The 15,796-nt window shown below is 41.4% G+C and overlaps 2 protein-coding genes across 4 annotated transcripts; one reads left to right on the forward strand and one right to left on the reverse strand.

Moving 5' to 3' along the window:
• Positions 1-105: 105 nt before the first annotated feature.
• On the reverse strand, positions 106-8,548 carry LOC100646899 (cysteine-rich protein 1). The gene is made up of 3 exons (XM_003395072.4): positions 8,414-8,548; positions 922-1,074; positions 106-431 (listed from the first exon to the last, which is right to left on the reverse strand). Exons 1-3 carry the CDS (start codon positions 8,451-8,453, stop codon positions 388-390), a joined length of 237 nt encoding a protein of 78 aa, XP_003395120.1. The 5' UTR covers positions 8,454-8,548; the 3' UTR covers positions 106-387.
• Positions 8,413-15,013, forward strand: LOC100646777 (transient receptor potential channel pyrexia). 3 transcript variants are annotated; one of them, XM_048404772.1, is made up of 12 exons: positions 8,705-8,835; positions 8,943-9,248; positions 9,631-9,697; positions 9,754-10,525; positions 10,846-11,098; positions 11,224-11,426; positions 11,513-11,734; positions 11,821-12,149; positions 12,490-12,763; positions 13,387-13,677; positions 14,402-14,661; positions 14,791-15,013. In XM_048404772.1, the coding sequence occupies exons 4-12, from the start codon at positions 10,145-10,147 to the stop codon at positions 14,954-14,956; spliced, it is 2,379 nt and encodes a 792-aa protein (XP_048260729.1). In that variant the 5' UTR covers positions 8,705-8,835; positions 8,943-9,248; positions 9,631-9,697; positions 9,754-10,144; the 3' UTR covers positions 14,957-15,013. The 3 variants fall into 3 exon arrangements, with proteins under 3 accessions (XP_020718368.1, XP_048260729.1, XP_020718369.1); XM_020862709.2 differs by lacking the exon at positions 8,705-8,835 and adding an exon at positions 8,413-8,554 and having other exon boundaries at positions 9,631-10,525; XM_020862710.2 differs by lacking the exons at positions 8,705-8,835; positions 8,943-9,248 and having other exon boundaries at positions 9,631-10,525; positions 14,794-15,013.
• Positions 15,014-15,796: the final 783 nt, after the last annotated feature.

The following is a 15,796-nucleotide window of genomic DNA, read 5'->3' on the forward strand; positions in this document are numbered from 1 at the left end:
GACCTGCCTAGCTGATCGTCGATATAATAGGTAACGGATCATCGAAAGATGATACAGATATCTTCCTTACCCATTATGAAAAACGTAGACACAAGTTTCATTACATTGGATTTTAAACTGGCATTGTTGAAAGTTTTATTCCACTTTATAACTACATATGTAGTAAACAGATATACATTATGTAATATACAACCTTATAAAAAATTAATTATCTTAAGTATACCATACTTAGCAACCACACATTTCGTAATCATTACGAAAATATTGTACATAATTCACGCTTAGGCAATCTAGATGTTCGTTATCCATTAAATATAATTACTACGGTACAGGTAACGCGATTAGATTAACATTATGTATTACATCGTCATGAAGCCCTCGGGTTTTTCACTTTTTGTAAATGTAACTCTCGGCGCCGCCTCGACCGAAACCTGCAATGCGCAAGAATAAATGTTTCAGCAGAGCTCATCGAGATTGCAACAAGTAAAAAAAAGGACCTAGAAAAATGCTTTAATTTCACTGAATTTTCCTAAACAGATTCACGTATAATTCTCTATGAGTACTAAGAAGTAGCATTTGAAATTAAGATCAGCATCATCCATCGAGTTCTAAATCATCGAAATGCAAATTGTACCAAGAGACGCGACGTTAAATAAATTGTGTTAACGTGATTCTAAGAAATCGATACAGAAAGTCAAGATATAAAAAAATAAAAGGAAATCTAAAAATTACTTTCTAATGGCCATTATGGAAGCCATGAGTTTTAGAACCACCGACGTTCACGTATAAATCGAATCTACCAAAACAGAATAGAATTTACAAGATCCAAAGCAGAATGAGTCCAACAAATAAATCGAATAAGACTTCCAGTAGTTCTGAGTAAACACGAATTCTTCCATCGAACGTTCACTCGTCACTCACCTCCAGGACCAAACAGAGCAGAATAACACGGATGATTACAGTAAGGTTTGCCTTCGTGTTCCGAATGGCTACCAGGTGTCAAAGTTTTATTACACTTCTCGCATCGTAAACAGGAACCATGCCAGTCCTTTCCCAACGAGGTTTTCCTTTCAGCTGTAACAAACAGAAAAATCGCGTTCGTATAAGCTTCGTTTAATTTGATATTCACGTTTCGTGCCGTATAAGTCGATTGTCCGCTTTCGATGTCACCGATCCACGAATGATTCACCGGGTGAAATGAAAACGGGGAAATTATTACGTTCGATCAGGTCTATTCGCTTGGCCTCAATCCACTTCGCTAAAGCCATGTACGGCTGCGTTCCCGATAAAGAAGCCTGAACGAAGTTTTATCAACCCCTGACTGACAATAAGTAAACCGGTGCAAACGGTGGTGATTGTCGGCAAACGCGTGGCATTGCATAATAATAAGCGGCGGAATTGGATAACGATTGTCGCACCACGTGTCGCGGAATTGCCGCTTACCACCGATCCATCGTTGCGTAATTCAAAACCTCAAACATTTACGATATTCATATTATACATAGAACGTTTGAAATTATTTTGTATTTAAATTATTTTGAATTCTTGTTTCTAAATTTAAAAGATTGGACATTGGAAAAATTCGTAAGATACGATAATTTCTCAGATAAGGTAGTTCCATAATTTGCGAAATTTCAAATTATCAAACAGGTACGTTGTGAAGTAATTTTAATGTTGTGAAACGACATGTTTAATGTTGTATACGAGTAGCAGTGTATCGAATGGCTTGTGGAAAAATTTCTAAGTTTCGAACGATTATCAAAGCAACCTGAAGGTTGCCACATAATTTTTAGCGTACAGTAAAGTTTCTGTTATCAAAGCACGTGTTCTTTAAACGTCCTATTATTATATCATTCTGGAATAGACTGAGAAACAAAAACATTCTAAACTTACGAACCAAACGAAACCGAGAGATATTCAAAATATTTATGAATGCGAAGGAAACCTTCGAGAAACCTCAAAATCCTGATCATCAACCATTCACTCAGAAGCGAAAGCGTCGAGTAACTTCACGAACGCGTCATCTAGAAGAGGTATGATCGATGCAAACGTACAATAAGCTGCACGTTTGGAATCCGCTAACGCGCTTTCCCTTGACGATCGGAACACAGAATGATCCCCAGGCGGGACCCGAGTCGTCGCGAGTTTCGCCGCCGACTGCTCCATTAGCAATTTCGTAATTATAAAATTGAATGGCTGATTCCCGGCGGAGACGTTCGGTGAACACGTTCCATTCAGCGAAGGCGCGAACTCGAGGCATCCTGTACGCCTTCGCCATGATAAAGCGCGACAGCCACGCCGCTTTACAAAATATCCGCGCTGCATTGTCGCGCGACGAATTCCCACGTGCGAGCGAGTACGCGCGAATTATACGCCTTTCCAGGATTTCTCTTGCAGCGCAAGGGGCGACGTCGCGCGACTAATAGCTAAAGGTGGTGTCGACGACGCAAATAAGGAGCCAGCGACACGGCCGAGCGCTTTTGTCGCGCGTCATTGCGCAGAAACGCGGCTGATTAATCGAAAAGAGCGTCGATCCCACGAGCCGAGAGAAAGAAAAGGAGGAAATACGTTTATTATCGGGGACCAACAGGATCGAGAAAGACTTCGAGTGGCGCGATTTTCCTTCCGAAATGTCACTGTGCAGCTTTCAACGATCGCGTCGATCATGCGTACGATTGCGTGGCGATCCAGTATCGAGACGAATACGAGCGAACGTAACAAGGATGAAGCTGACTGGTAGCATCAACAATACCTTGTAACGACGAAGTATCGCGTTAGCCGAACCTCTCGAAACACGGATAAAGAAAGCAGCGTGCATTTTCTATCCGGCTGGTGTGGTTCTTGCGTGTGTTTGACGCTCGTACGCGGTTCGGATCTCGGTTGACAAAAGGCCGCGAAATCAGAGGAGCGAGTGTAGCCTTTTTTTCCTTGGGTGCACCGCGCTGCGTCATACCATTACGACATATCAAACCTCGCGGGGAAGACAAAAAAGCCACGGACCGGTGGCGGCCCGGTGGTTGGCATTCAAACGTTCCTCCGCGTCTAAGGAGGAGCACAAAGGACGGTGGTGCCAGCGAGGGGAATTGGAAAATGACGAGGAGCGGAGAGACACGGGAACGGGTCTAAAGGGGTCGACGTCGGGAACCAACGTCGGCAAAGGGGGGGAGGGTTCGTAAAGAGGGTGCGAGGGGGGATAGAACAGGCCGTGATGTAGACGAGGAGAGAGAGAGAGAGAGAAAGAGAGAAAGAGAGAGAGGGCGGAAGAGGCGAAAGAGCGAGAGAAATGGGGGAAGGTTGCGTTGGAGGAGATGGACGAAGAGCGAATAGGAGCGAGGAGGAGCAAGAAAGACGGAGGAACGGGCAGCTTGCTCGCAGAATGGTACACGGATGAAGGAAAGAGAGGCTGTGGAGCAAGAAGGGTACGCATAAAGGGCCATTAGTTAATTAACTCCTAATTATCTGGCGGCGGAGAAGCGAGTGCATAATCGTCAAGCATTGCTGGTGTGCAGTGGCAGCGCGAAAAGGCAGACAGCGCTGTGCACGGATCGTTGCGCCCGGGCGCCAAACAATCGGCGGCTGCTGATTGCATAGGCATGGAACATCATCCCCCGCTGTCTTTCCCTGCTTCTCTCTTTTCTTCTTTCTCTTTATTTCCTCGGTAGACCATTCTCCACCTCTTGCACCCCACCCAGACCGCCCACCCACCCCACACCTATCCTCTTTCCCACTACCACGTTTCTTGCTGCGTCTTTCAAACTGCCGATCCGCCGCCTCCATCATCTCCGCCCTCGCCCAACTCTCCAGGAAAGGCCGTGAAAAACTTCTCGTCGTAGTAACTCTACCTCCCCCACCGTGACATCATAAACAGGAGGGTTAAAGGGAGGAGGGAAAAGGAAGCAGCTATTCCCTTCTTTTCGTTCTTTCTCTTCTTCCTTTCACCCGTATCCTCCCCTCTCCTCTTGGCGTCGTTCCTCACTACCACGATCCGGCTATTCTTCTCCAAACCTGTTTCCTCCTCTGTTCTTCTTATTATTACTCGATACTGCTTCCTGAAGCCTGTCCCGTTGTCGCTCTCCTCGCCGCTGGACACTTTATTGTCGTTGCTCTCGATGCAACGTGACTCGGTTTCCTCGTCCGCTTCTCCTATCCGCGGTTTTCAAGCTCGCTCGCCGCGAACGCGCGTTCACCCGGACCATGAAGTTTTTGTTCGGTTGCGTGGCTTGTTACCATCTACGAATCTCCCTTTAAGACATCCTTCCGTGTACGAAATGAATTAACGAAGAATTTTTGCGCGGAAGCCGTTCGTATCCATCGCTTTCTAAATCTAAAAGAACTGTTTTTTATCGTTCTTTGTGTATTTTTGCTTTTGACATAAAATTCAAAGCGTATGAAGGGACGAGTAATTAAAGAAAACTTTACAGGATTGTTATGACAGTTGGAACAAATCAAAAGCTAAAGACAGTGGAATTGTACTTCTCTGGGTATATTTTTAATTACATTCAAAGATTCGTACGTAGCGGAGCCTTATTCCTATTTTTATAGTCTTACTATTGTTACTATTGTATTTTGCGTATTTCTACATAGCGTGCGTGAGCCGTAGGCACGTTAAAATATCGAATAGAGATATCTCAGGGACAAGGAGGCTTTGAAACCCTAAAACATTCACAGTGACGGCATTCATTGCTGATTCATTAAGCATCAGTTACCAAAAAGGATGCTTATTGTATAACATTTCGTAGAATCTCGATGTCGAGCGTTTCTACTTTTCCTAATAACCAACGACTCATAAAATCCGGAGAAAATCCAGGAAATCTTTGTTCGTTGAATAGTGAGCAATTCCCTGAAAATCAGTCATGTGTCGACGTAAAAGAGTGAACCACGTTAAGAAGATTCATTAAATATTCGTAAAAAGAAAAACGACAGAGGATAACACGAGTCGTTTGTCAAATGCCACGAGATCGTTCGAATGTAGTTTTATTTGAAGGCGGATCTTGGTTTTTCAAAGGATCTCTGTTGCGACCGGGCTCGAAAAAAGCTTCTACCTTTTGCGGGTGCACGTTACCCGTAGAATGCTCGCTCGAAACAAAGAAAATACGAGTAGAAAGCTGCGAGTGGCTTCACCACGAGTTCGCTTTCTGCGCTTGCCGCCTACGCGAATCAAGAGGAAGAAGGCCGAAACTTCAAAAGTTACTTTGCTCGAGAATGTAACACGGTGCAGCGTGTCAGCGATTAATTGAATACAAAGATCAACGGTTCAAAGGTCCACATCCTTTTCCCATGGTTAATTGTAAGTTTAAAATAAAATGCGATTGAAAAGTGTAACACGTTTAAAGTACGAATACTCTTTGGCGAGCTCGTTATGTAAGGTTGAGGTTAAGAATTTAATCACTGATTTATTGAAAGTTGCTTGGTATTCGTAAAAACGTAGATGTACATATTCGTATTTAGCAATAATTTATGGAGCGGTCGAGGTCGACTCGTTGCGAAGATATCGCGGTGTATATCGAGCGGGAAACGTAAATCTTGCATTTCTCGGGTCAATAGCTAGCTAGTGATAGACGTTCTATTTGCTAAAATAATTAGCACGTTACCAATTGCTTGGGTAGATATGCAATCCTTTATAATATCTTTCTCACGAACCAACATCGATCCTCGTAACGCAAACGATCGTTTGCGAAACTTCTTAAAAATCTTTTCCTACGATTCAACATACCACGAAATCCATAAGATACTCGGAAAATTCTCATCCTCATCCTCCAAGACACAGCCATAATGTCTGAATTCGCTCTTTCAATGCCTCAACAGCGACACACTCGCATAAATTCACAGTTAATCAAGAGCCGAGCACCAAGAAGTTGTCAAAATTCCAAGCTGAGTGACTCGTTCGCTGAAGCAGCTACTAATTAAAGAGAAGCGTAATCTCTCGACGCGTCCACTAAACGGAGTTTCTCGCTCAAATCCTAACGGTCGGTCGTGGACCTGCGGTGACAAGCTAAAAACGCGTTCGCGAGTCTTCGATTTGGAGGCCAATGACCTTCTCTCTCTCTTTCTCTTTCTCTGAACCCCTTTGAAACTATCATCCTCTTCTTCCCGCGATACACGGAAAAAGAGTGTCGTCCCTCTAATTCGCCCGTTGCCACGGCATCCATTCCTCGCACGCCTACTTGGCCCGATCTGAAAGCCCATATACGTAGCCGTCGGCAGCGGCTCTCCTGTATTCAAAAAAATCCGCTTTCAGCGCTAATAGTGCTTTAACGGGGCCGTCTAAAAGGCCGCTCGAAAGAGGAAGCGTGCAATTAAAAGCCTACCTCCCTGAATACGATGGCTCTGGGCGAGCGCGCGAGCTGGCGCGAGCAACATCGGCCGCCCGAAGGGAACGAAAGCGAGCTATCGTTCTGCAGCCACCACGGTGCAACGTTTATCTAAGCGTCCAAGGGGAAGCGCGAGCCTGCTGATTGGACGACGATAAGGTTATCGCGACGAGGTTCGCTGAACGCGAGGACCCCTCGCGAAAAACGACCGCGATAAGCGGAATCGAGCGCCTCAAGGTCGAACTCCACTGTCGTCGTGGGTGTTCATTTGTCGTCGTATGTTTGAATTGGTTTGTTTTGAGTCCGACAATCGTGGAAATGTGGGTGAATTATCGTGGAAAATTTGAAGAAGATTCTACTGTGGTTTTAAGGCTAATCGCGTGGACTTTAGAACGTTAAACGTAGCGATGGTAATTTTGGTAACTGGAATTTGTTGACTAACGGGAACGTGTGTACAAATTGGTTCGAGAGATAGAATTTTGGAAATGTTCGATAATTGTGACGAATGGTTATCGAAGAACTATTGAACGCGTGGTATAAGTCGATGGTTAATAGAAAATTATAAGCTGATCTTAGAGTTGGAATTTTACGAATTTTAGGTAATGACAACGAATAGTTGTTAAGAAATTGCGAAGAGCGATGGTCGAAAGAATTGTCGAACATTCCAGAATAAAAATGAGCATTGTTTGTACGTATTATGCTACCTTGTACGTATAATACTATTGTATTATACTACCAAAGTGGATTCCAGCAAAACGTTTTGTGCGATATTCGCGACAGAATATTACCTCGACGATTAGTATCGTAATAATTCTGTAGATAATACTAATGAATGAGGCATTATCATATATATCGAGGACAACTCATAACTTCAGGTTCTTCCAATGGTAACCATCACGATGAAAATATATGTATGTTCTTGATAACCGATCATTATCATATTATCGTGGATCAAAGTACATATGTTCCAAATTATATAAATCAGCATTTACCAACGATCTCATATAGATCAATATACACCAACTTTCTCTCTCTCTCTCTCTCTCTCTATTAGTATTTTAAGACTCAAAATGGTTCAAAGGATCGTTTGAAAACCAACTTTGCACATCGACGACACGACTGACGACACGTAGGAGGACGCATGCTATTCGCATTTCATTACATAAAATTTCCTTCCTAATAACTCGTATTACTCGAAATTCCCATTGCGTATTTACTCGTACACAACGGAACGAGGTTGACATAATATTTGTCAAGGTGAATCGCGAGGACGTACAATGATATCATTCCTGTCGTCATTTCACGCACACTATTGCGTGAATAGCGTAGCACTCGTGACGCGAATTTCCTGCAGCAGGATGTACGCAATCGTACATAGGCGAGCAATTTCGTGGACACTGTGAGTGTAGAATGGGACGTTATAGCCGGATTATGCGTCAACGATTTGCGCGAGATTGGGCAACGTTTATAATTATCGATTAGACAATCTGTTTCTTACGAAGTTGTCGTTGTGACATCGTACGCGGAAAAAAAATGTAAATTATTTTGAATACTAAGTGGATTGCGAGTATAGTTATGAATATTGCGGTTTTACACACTGAAGCTTAGTTCTATTCGAAATCCGATACACAGACACTTCTAATCTTTTTTTAGTAATCGTGAGACTTTCTATATAGATAGCGATATGAATATTCAATTCAAGCAATAATCGCAACAAATTGAATAGTTTCTCCGTATATACGATGGTGAAAAAGAGATAACAAAGGATAAGCAGTACGAGAAACAACATAACGTGATCATTAAGTAAATATAATACAGTAAGTATACAAGGTGTCTTCTGTAGGAACTACTGATACTTAAACACGTAAATAACAATTTTAAACCTCTTTCTGCCTTTCGCTGTATAGAATACCGTGAAAGTTTGAGGTCTGATGAATCCACAATGTAAAAAGTGTCCACTACAAAAGTTAGCGTATAAAATTCTGTATCTTGGAATGTTTCGCAAAATTTACAATAGGATTACGTTCAACAAATCTATTCCAGAATCTGCTGAGAAATACTTTTTGATGAAAATTACGCTTGAAGAAGAAGCAAGCACTCACCGAAATAGACTGGCTTGTCGCACTTAGGACAGTTGGGCATGATGGAACGGTCTGGTTCTTGTTGGAACAACTACGGAAGCGTCGAACAGGCTCCACTCAGCAGCGTGGTCAAGCGCGTACTGGGCCCGCGCGTTCTGCAAGGTAACGCGATTCTCTCTAGTTGATTGAGCGTACGAACGTGTGTTAACGTCGGTCGTACATGTGTGTGCGCGTGTGAGAAACCCGTGTTAAGGTCGCCTCGGTTCGACTTCGAAACTGGTATCCCGTCTATGTACGTGTGTATGTATGTGTCCATGCACGCACACACGCACACATTCACACACACGCATGCATGTCTCTACATGAATGTACATCGAGTGTGCGTGCACCTGAACTTGCGGCGGCAGTAGAGTGTCATCGACGCGATTGTGTGCGTGTACCAGGTAAGTGCGCTCGTAACCGCTAACGGTCGCTTTACTCGAGAGGTTCGACTTCTTCGACCGATGAATCGCTCTTCTGACCGACCGATCCCGTTATCCATTGTTGACAGATTCGTTATCGAAAACGCATAGCCAAGTACAGGGCTGTTCATGAGTATTCAGAGATGGTCTGAGTCGATCGGTATACTAGCGTGTATACGTAAATAACGGGGCGGATAGAAACAATAGGAATGCAACCGAACGAGATTGTTGAGGATGGAGCGGATGTATGTACGTAGAGGCTCGAGAAGAGGAATTGGGCTAAGGCCGTGGACAGCGTGGTTGATGAAATAAGAAGAGAGAGGAATAAGTTGACGAAAGAGCGAGTTCGAGCTTGGTGAAAGATATTAACGTGCATTGAAACGGGTTTGAACGAAGTAAACAATCTTCACTCTTTTATAGCATCCAATCCTCGTAACGAGTCATTTCGTATTTATACCTTTTAGAGATTTTCTTTGTTAATCGATATTTGTCGATATCACGATCCTCTAATTTCAGTTACATTGTATTCGCAGAGAGATAGAATTATTTGAAATATTTCATTTTCAAAATTTAGCAACGTGACTCGCACTAAGCCAATATGTCGTCACTGATCGTTATAATATATAATAGAAATCATTATTTCGAACAATTTCGTAAAGAAGACATATAACGCTAAAATTTGATTGTACTTGTACATTCATCATTTCATTAATTAATAACTTACGTAGTTGATACTATAAGAATTAATTACATCGTCATTTGACACGTTCTTTATAGGTTTTATAAACAATAGAGCTTTACAGATTCTAAGAAACTATTCTGAATTCAAGCGTTTAAAATGAAGGTAGATACAAATACTGATTGTTTTACAGAAAAAATACTGATCGAACACATTTCTAGAGAAATTCGTATCGCTCGATTTTCGAAAAATCGTAGCAAAAAATAAGACACGATATATACATCTTGATACCTGCCAACATCCAAATAGTAGACACACGAGGAGATAGGTCTTGGCTGCTCATTTGCTAGAGCTAATATCTGCGGTGTGTCGAAAACGCAAATAAAACCTGGGCTACCTCTGAGTGGTTATTATCGTCAGTAAATAACGGGGCAACATATTTTTAAGCAGGCGATAAAAACATATGGGGCACGTAGATTTTATAACTGACCACATCCTCTGATTAATGCAATATATATCTGCACCACTCTTGATTCGACGTTAGTGAAAAGCAAACACGCGAAATTGAAACATAGGTCATAGAACAGGGTGTATAAAAGATTATCAACCGAAATGAATTCGTATGATGACGATCAATTAAAATTGATCACCTCTATCGAAAACGACGACGTGAGAACGGCGATAGAGATCTGCACCACGAGATTTGATAAAAAATTCTTACAGCCTGTTGGAGTACTGCGCGTGACTATCGTTCAGCTGGCTGCTTGGCAAGGGAATATTGAATTATTGCAATTGTTGTATGAAAATGGAGCTGATATCAATGCCACGGACAAAATTGGCAGATGTGCGCTTTTTCACGCGGCGCATCATGGAAACTGTGAAGTGGTGAATTGGTTGTTGGAACATGGAGCTTCCACGGAAAATAGAGTCGGGGTTGATTCTTGTTACAAGAATACTCGTTTACCTTCGAACCTGTGTTTTATTGGTCAAAACGTGAGTACCGTGAATTAAATAAAATTTCATTTCTGTGCCACTCATTAGCAATTTTAAAGCTTTTTTGGATACATTTTTATGAATACAATTTTTATGAAATATTTTAAGAGTTTAAAAAATGTACGGAGTACACATAATAAACAAAAATATTTAAATATCCAAGATATAATACTTGTAGTATAATATTATCTAATGAGTGAAGCAAACCTTCGCGTAGGTTCTGTTTCATTACTTGTGTTCGTGAAAATATAAATTTTTATAAATATTTCTAGCTTATTTATCATCTTCCAAATGAAAGTACTAATCGATTGGAATTTTAGTTACCTACGCCTGAGTGTTGGGGAAGGACACCCATGCACCAAGCTGTGAAGAACAATCACGCTGCGGTAGTCAAGATCCTGGTGGAAGCTGGTGCTGATGTGAACGTGGAAGACGAACGTGGAATCACACCATTGCTACTAGCAGGGACCGCAATCGCAAAAGAAGATTTCAACGAAATTTCCAAATTTAATGACATCGTAGACATCCTCGTAGCAGCAAAAGCTTCAACTAACGTCATCGATCCTAATACAGGTATTATATAGAGGTCGTCAATTATGAAAATTATTAAGCTGATTCAATTTCATTTATCGCGTACCGTGTACTGATCTCTTCTGTGTTGTGTTTGATCCTAATTAGTTCTTTTTATAAACTTACAGGTACTACCGTATTGCATACTGCGACCTCACTAGGAAGTTGTTCGGCGACGAAAAGGTTACTGAACGGTGGTGCGTGGCCTCTTTATCAATGCAAAAGCACAGGAAGTACTCCTCTTCATCTCGCTGCCAGCACGGGTAACCCAGAGACGCTTTCGATCCTTCTAGAGAGCATACCTTCTTGTGATATCGACATTCGAGATAACGTGAGTCTTTATTTAACCTTCTATGTATTTGTTAAATTTAACGTAATAATCACTTAATTGTCCCATTTCCTTTCTTTGATATCCAGATCAATCGAACGCCATTGCATAGAGCAGCTTACCAAGGTCACCACGAGTGCGTTCGAATACTAATCGATCACGGTGGCAATTTAGGCGCAGAAACGAACACGGGAATTACTGTCATCGATGCCATATTTGCTCACATACCAACACCAGTCTTATTTCTAAACGATGTTCTGTCTTCCCGCGTTAAAATGAGTTCCGTTGAAAGTTCCGTGGAAAATTCCCAGGTAATAGAAACAGCGTGATTTACTCGTTCTAAAGATGTCGTTCCTCCCTTTTACTCTTTTCTGTATTTTATTGTTTTCTGTTCAAGATCACCATTGACTTCAACGTGCTAGCGCCAAAAGGAGAGCTGCAAATGGGAGTAGTTACGTCCCTTATTGCAGCAGCCTCGAACGTGGAACAATTGACGATACTACAACATCCGCTGATGGAAACGTTCCTCTGGTTGAAGTGGTCCAAGTTGAGAGTATTCTTCTTTAGTCTCGTCTTCGTCCATGCCCTGCTGGTCTTTTCCCTGTCTGGTTATTCCATAACGATATTGCAATACGAGACTGATTGCAGCCTGTTGCGGAGAATTCTCTCTTCCTGTTCTTGCGTCCTCTTCCTTCACAATGTCGTCCAAGTGCTGATGGTACCTAGGTTCGTCTAGAATCAAAATAAAATTAAGTTTGTTCCTTCGTCATTTCTCTTAGAATTTTAACATGGGTAAATTTCCTATAAACATCAGATACGTACCTTCACCCTTGTTCGTAAGTATCGAGACACTCGCGAGAACCAACAACAGTTAATATGATCAGGAAATCGTCAAACCTGTAAAACTTATCATTTCATTTGAAACGTAGATTCACAAGGTACCCATACAATTTGATATAATAAAAATAATTTTCACCTTGTCCATCTTGTATACCTGTCGCGTCTTTTCATCAGTATCTTCACTTTATTTATTCTTACAATTACTCCGGAAACCTATATATTCTAGATATTATCTGAGACAGTACGAAACGTGGCTATCGTTCACCTGCGCGGCGATATCTCTGACGATTTCAGTGGGTAGCGCTTATAGAAGCGAGATTACGGCTTCATCAGGGGAAAAGGAATTACACGGTGCTCGACAGCCCCCTCAATGGATGTTGCATTCCATCAGCTTGGCAATCCTGCTTGCCTGGATGCAAATGATGCTGTTAATCGGCCGCCTTCCAATGTGCGGATATTACGCGCTCATGTTCTCCACGGTGCTGAAGAATATTCTGAAGGTCAGTAGTAGACGTAATCAACCGACGTGCGTTTGATTCCCGGTGCGCCGTGTAATAATCGCTTGTTCCTCGCCCTATTCGCTCGTCAGGATCGAACTTGGGGAAAGGAAAAAGTAACGAGGAATCCCCCGTTGAAGGAAGAACTCCCAATTTTCCTCGTTAAAGCGCGTCGAGTCGCGGTTAAACGGGTGCGAATAAAAAGCAGCTACGTCCGACACCGCAAGAACACCGTTTTTCACCGAAGAGAGTCGTTTCAACAGGAGCAACGTTAACCCTGATTTAATGTGCCGGGGGAGGCTTTTTTTTCTTGTATCTTTTTCCTTTGCTTCCTCTTTCTCCTTTTCTTTTTTTTTTTTTTTTTTAATTCCGTCTGTATGGCAAAAGATCCTGCATTTAGCCGAAACGAAAGGTACAAGAGAGAGACGAGCCTCTTCCCTTCGGCGAATATCGTTAGAAATGAAAAGCCAAAGGGGGAAGAAGGAAGAAGCAAGGTTCTAAATGTCTGGTCGGTGATATGGCTCCCATCAGGACCCACTTGCCTACCCCTACTTCGCGCAGCCCTACCACCCTCTCTACTTCGCGATTATAACAACGTGCATCTGGGGCTTTTTATTTCCTTTCAGGTTCTCCTAGCGTTCGTCTGCCTGATTGTCGGATTCGCGTTCAGCTTCGCCGTTTTGTTCCACGGGAACGACCAGTTTCGCAATTCCTGGAGGGCCGTCGTGAAGACCGTGGTAATGATGATGGGTGAGTACGAGTACGGGGCTCTGTTCTCGGACGAGAAGAATGGGAGTTCCTTCCTACCAGCCACGAGCAGGGTCGTGTTCCTCGCTTTCGTCATGCTCGCTAGTATCGTCCTGATGAACCTGATGATCGGCCTCGCGGTCAATGACATCCAAGGCCTCGAGAAGGAGGTACGGTCCGTCGATACTCTTACTCACCTACCTTCGATATTCATTACGTAAACGTTTCCTTGGTATTGCGGAATGCTGGATGAATAATTCCATAGTAATATCGGAAATAGCAACGAATCACTAGTACATTGACGATCGATGATTATATCTGAAAATCAAATGGGACAAATATAATAAGCTTACTTTCGTTGATTTTCTAATTTTTACGCTTCATGACAAACTAAAGAGAAGTACTTCGATATATCATAGTTGAAATAGAAAAATATATTCACTGAGTATATCTTAAATAGAATATATATAGTACCATCAATGTTATGAGAAAATTGCGGATGTTTATATAGTTACAAAAATACGTAGAAGATGCAATTTAAAGTATATGTTATAATATCTAGTAAATAAAATAAACTATTCAGCCTCGATTCCTTTAGTAATGCTCAAAGAAATATGAATTTACATAAACATCCTATATCTTTGAAGTATTTAGGAAAGTGATGGAATCGTACATTTAATTCCAAAGTCCATTAAAAAGATAGTTCTACTAATATATTAGTGGCAGACAGCGCATTAAATTTTAAACTATGCTACCAAGGGAGGAAAATATAGGTCATCATGATCTCTCCCTGTAGTCTTCGTTTCTAATTGAATATCCAATTTAATTAGAAGTTAATTAAATTAATTAAAGTGTGCGAGTGCCCGTATAAGAATGAATATTGCGTGAATTCAGGGACACATTCGCCAATTGCTAAAGCAGGCCGAGTTTGTGGCTCATTTAGAAAGACTAGTGCTGACATCACATCGAATCTTTCGCCGCAATTGGCTACATCCTCGGTTAGCCAGGCTGCTAGACTCGAGGCGAGGCATTCCCACAAAAATTACGTTCTGTTATCACGAACATTATTTCCATGAATCATCCCTCGGCGTGCCAGCGAGGCTGAAGGAGGCGTTGTTTCTGCTCGCCTTGGGAAACTCGCGCGACACCGAAAGGTGAGCAACTTGTCGTGCGACGAACGAGTAAAAGTTCGGTCGATCACCATCATTTTACGCTTTAATTAATAATTTCATCCATAACGACCCAAAGTTGCAGCCGGCTTAAAGAAAACGCTGTTTTCCCAGCAGGCGTGAAAATAACAACGGGGACGATAACGTGGAATTAAAAGCGCTGTTGGAGGAAGTGTTGCTGCAATTAAGGGTACCTTATTATCCGTCCGCCATGAGAAAGTTTTCAGTACCTTATAATGCACGAACTCAAACGGGGCAGAGGAAAATTACTAACCAGTGAAGAAATATATCTGTGTATCTTTTTCTTATGTTTTTATTAAAATATCGATGAACTCTATGATATATATTTATTTGTTTATTGCATATCCTATGGAAATATCTTTAATTTATGTTAATTTTGCTTAATTGCAAAAAAATATTTAGAAAATGAATATTACATGAAAACTTACCCAGATTTAATTAAATAATAGGTAGAAGTATGGTATATAACCTCTATTGGAACTTTGAAATCACTAGAAAAAAAGAGAGGTATTAATTACGTTTCTACTTATGTCTAAATATGTAACACTCAGTGAGAGGTTTTGTTATTTTTTATCTTTACCCGACTGTTATTCGCATACCTTTAATTATTGAAAATGATAGTAGCCGGATTAAGATATTACAAAAATCTGTGTGTGATAATTACAATAATTGTGCTCTGTTGAAAAATAACAAAAAAAATACCTCGTCGGTGGCTTGAGTTATATCAGTTTAGCTCTGAATTACAGATACGCATTGCTAAATGTCGGTATAGTAGAAGAATAATGTTATCGACGTAACCTAGCGAAGATTTCATTAGATATCGATCTGAGCATAGATGTCTCTGCGATACTATTTTAGATTTTCAAAGTTGTAACGTACGAAAGTGTCATAGCACATTGATCGTTTCTTAGCAGGATCATAGAATGTTGTAAGTTGTAAGTAAGCATGTTTATTAAATTTATACCTTAAAATATGTAACATATTTCAAATAGCACAGCCTTTTAATTATTGTATAATTCAGGATTTTTTGTTATCCATTCAATCTTTATCGTATTTGCTCAAATTTTCGTGCTATCCTCAATAATTCTCAAGTGACTAT

Source organism: Bombus terrestris, chromosome 4 (assembly GCF_910591885.1).
Source record: "Bombus terrestris chromosome 4, iyBomTerr1.2, whole genome shotgun sequence".
NCBI lineage: Eukaryota > Metazoa > Arthropoda > Insecta > Hymenoptera > Apidae > Bombus > Bombus terrestris.

Coding starts and splice junctions, on each gene's coding strand:
- LOC100646899 (XM_003395072.4), bottom strand. CDS start 8,453: ATGCCCAACTGTCCTAAGTGCGACAAGCCAGTCTATTTCG. Junction 1,075..8,413: donor CGACAAGCCAGTCTATTTCG/GTGAGTGCTTGC, acceptor TGTTTGTTACAG/CTGAAAGGAAAACCTCGTTG. Junction 432..921: donor TGCTCTGTTTGGTCCTGGAG/GTGAGTGACGAG, acceptor TGCGCATTGCAG/GTTTCGGTCGAGGCGGCGCC.
- LOC100646777 (XM_020862709.2), top strand. CDS start 10,145: ATGAATTCGTATGATGACGATCAATTAAAATTGATCACCTCTATCGAA. Junction 12,150..12,489: donor CAAGTGCTGATGGTACCTAG/GTTCGTCTAGAA, acceptor TATATATTCTAG/ATATTATCTGAGACAGTACG. Junction 13,678..14,401: donor TCCAAGGCCTCGAGAAGGAG/GTACGGTCCGTC, acceptor GCGTGAATTCAG/GGACACATTCGCCAATTGCT.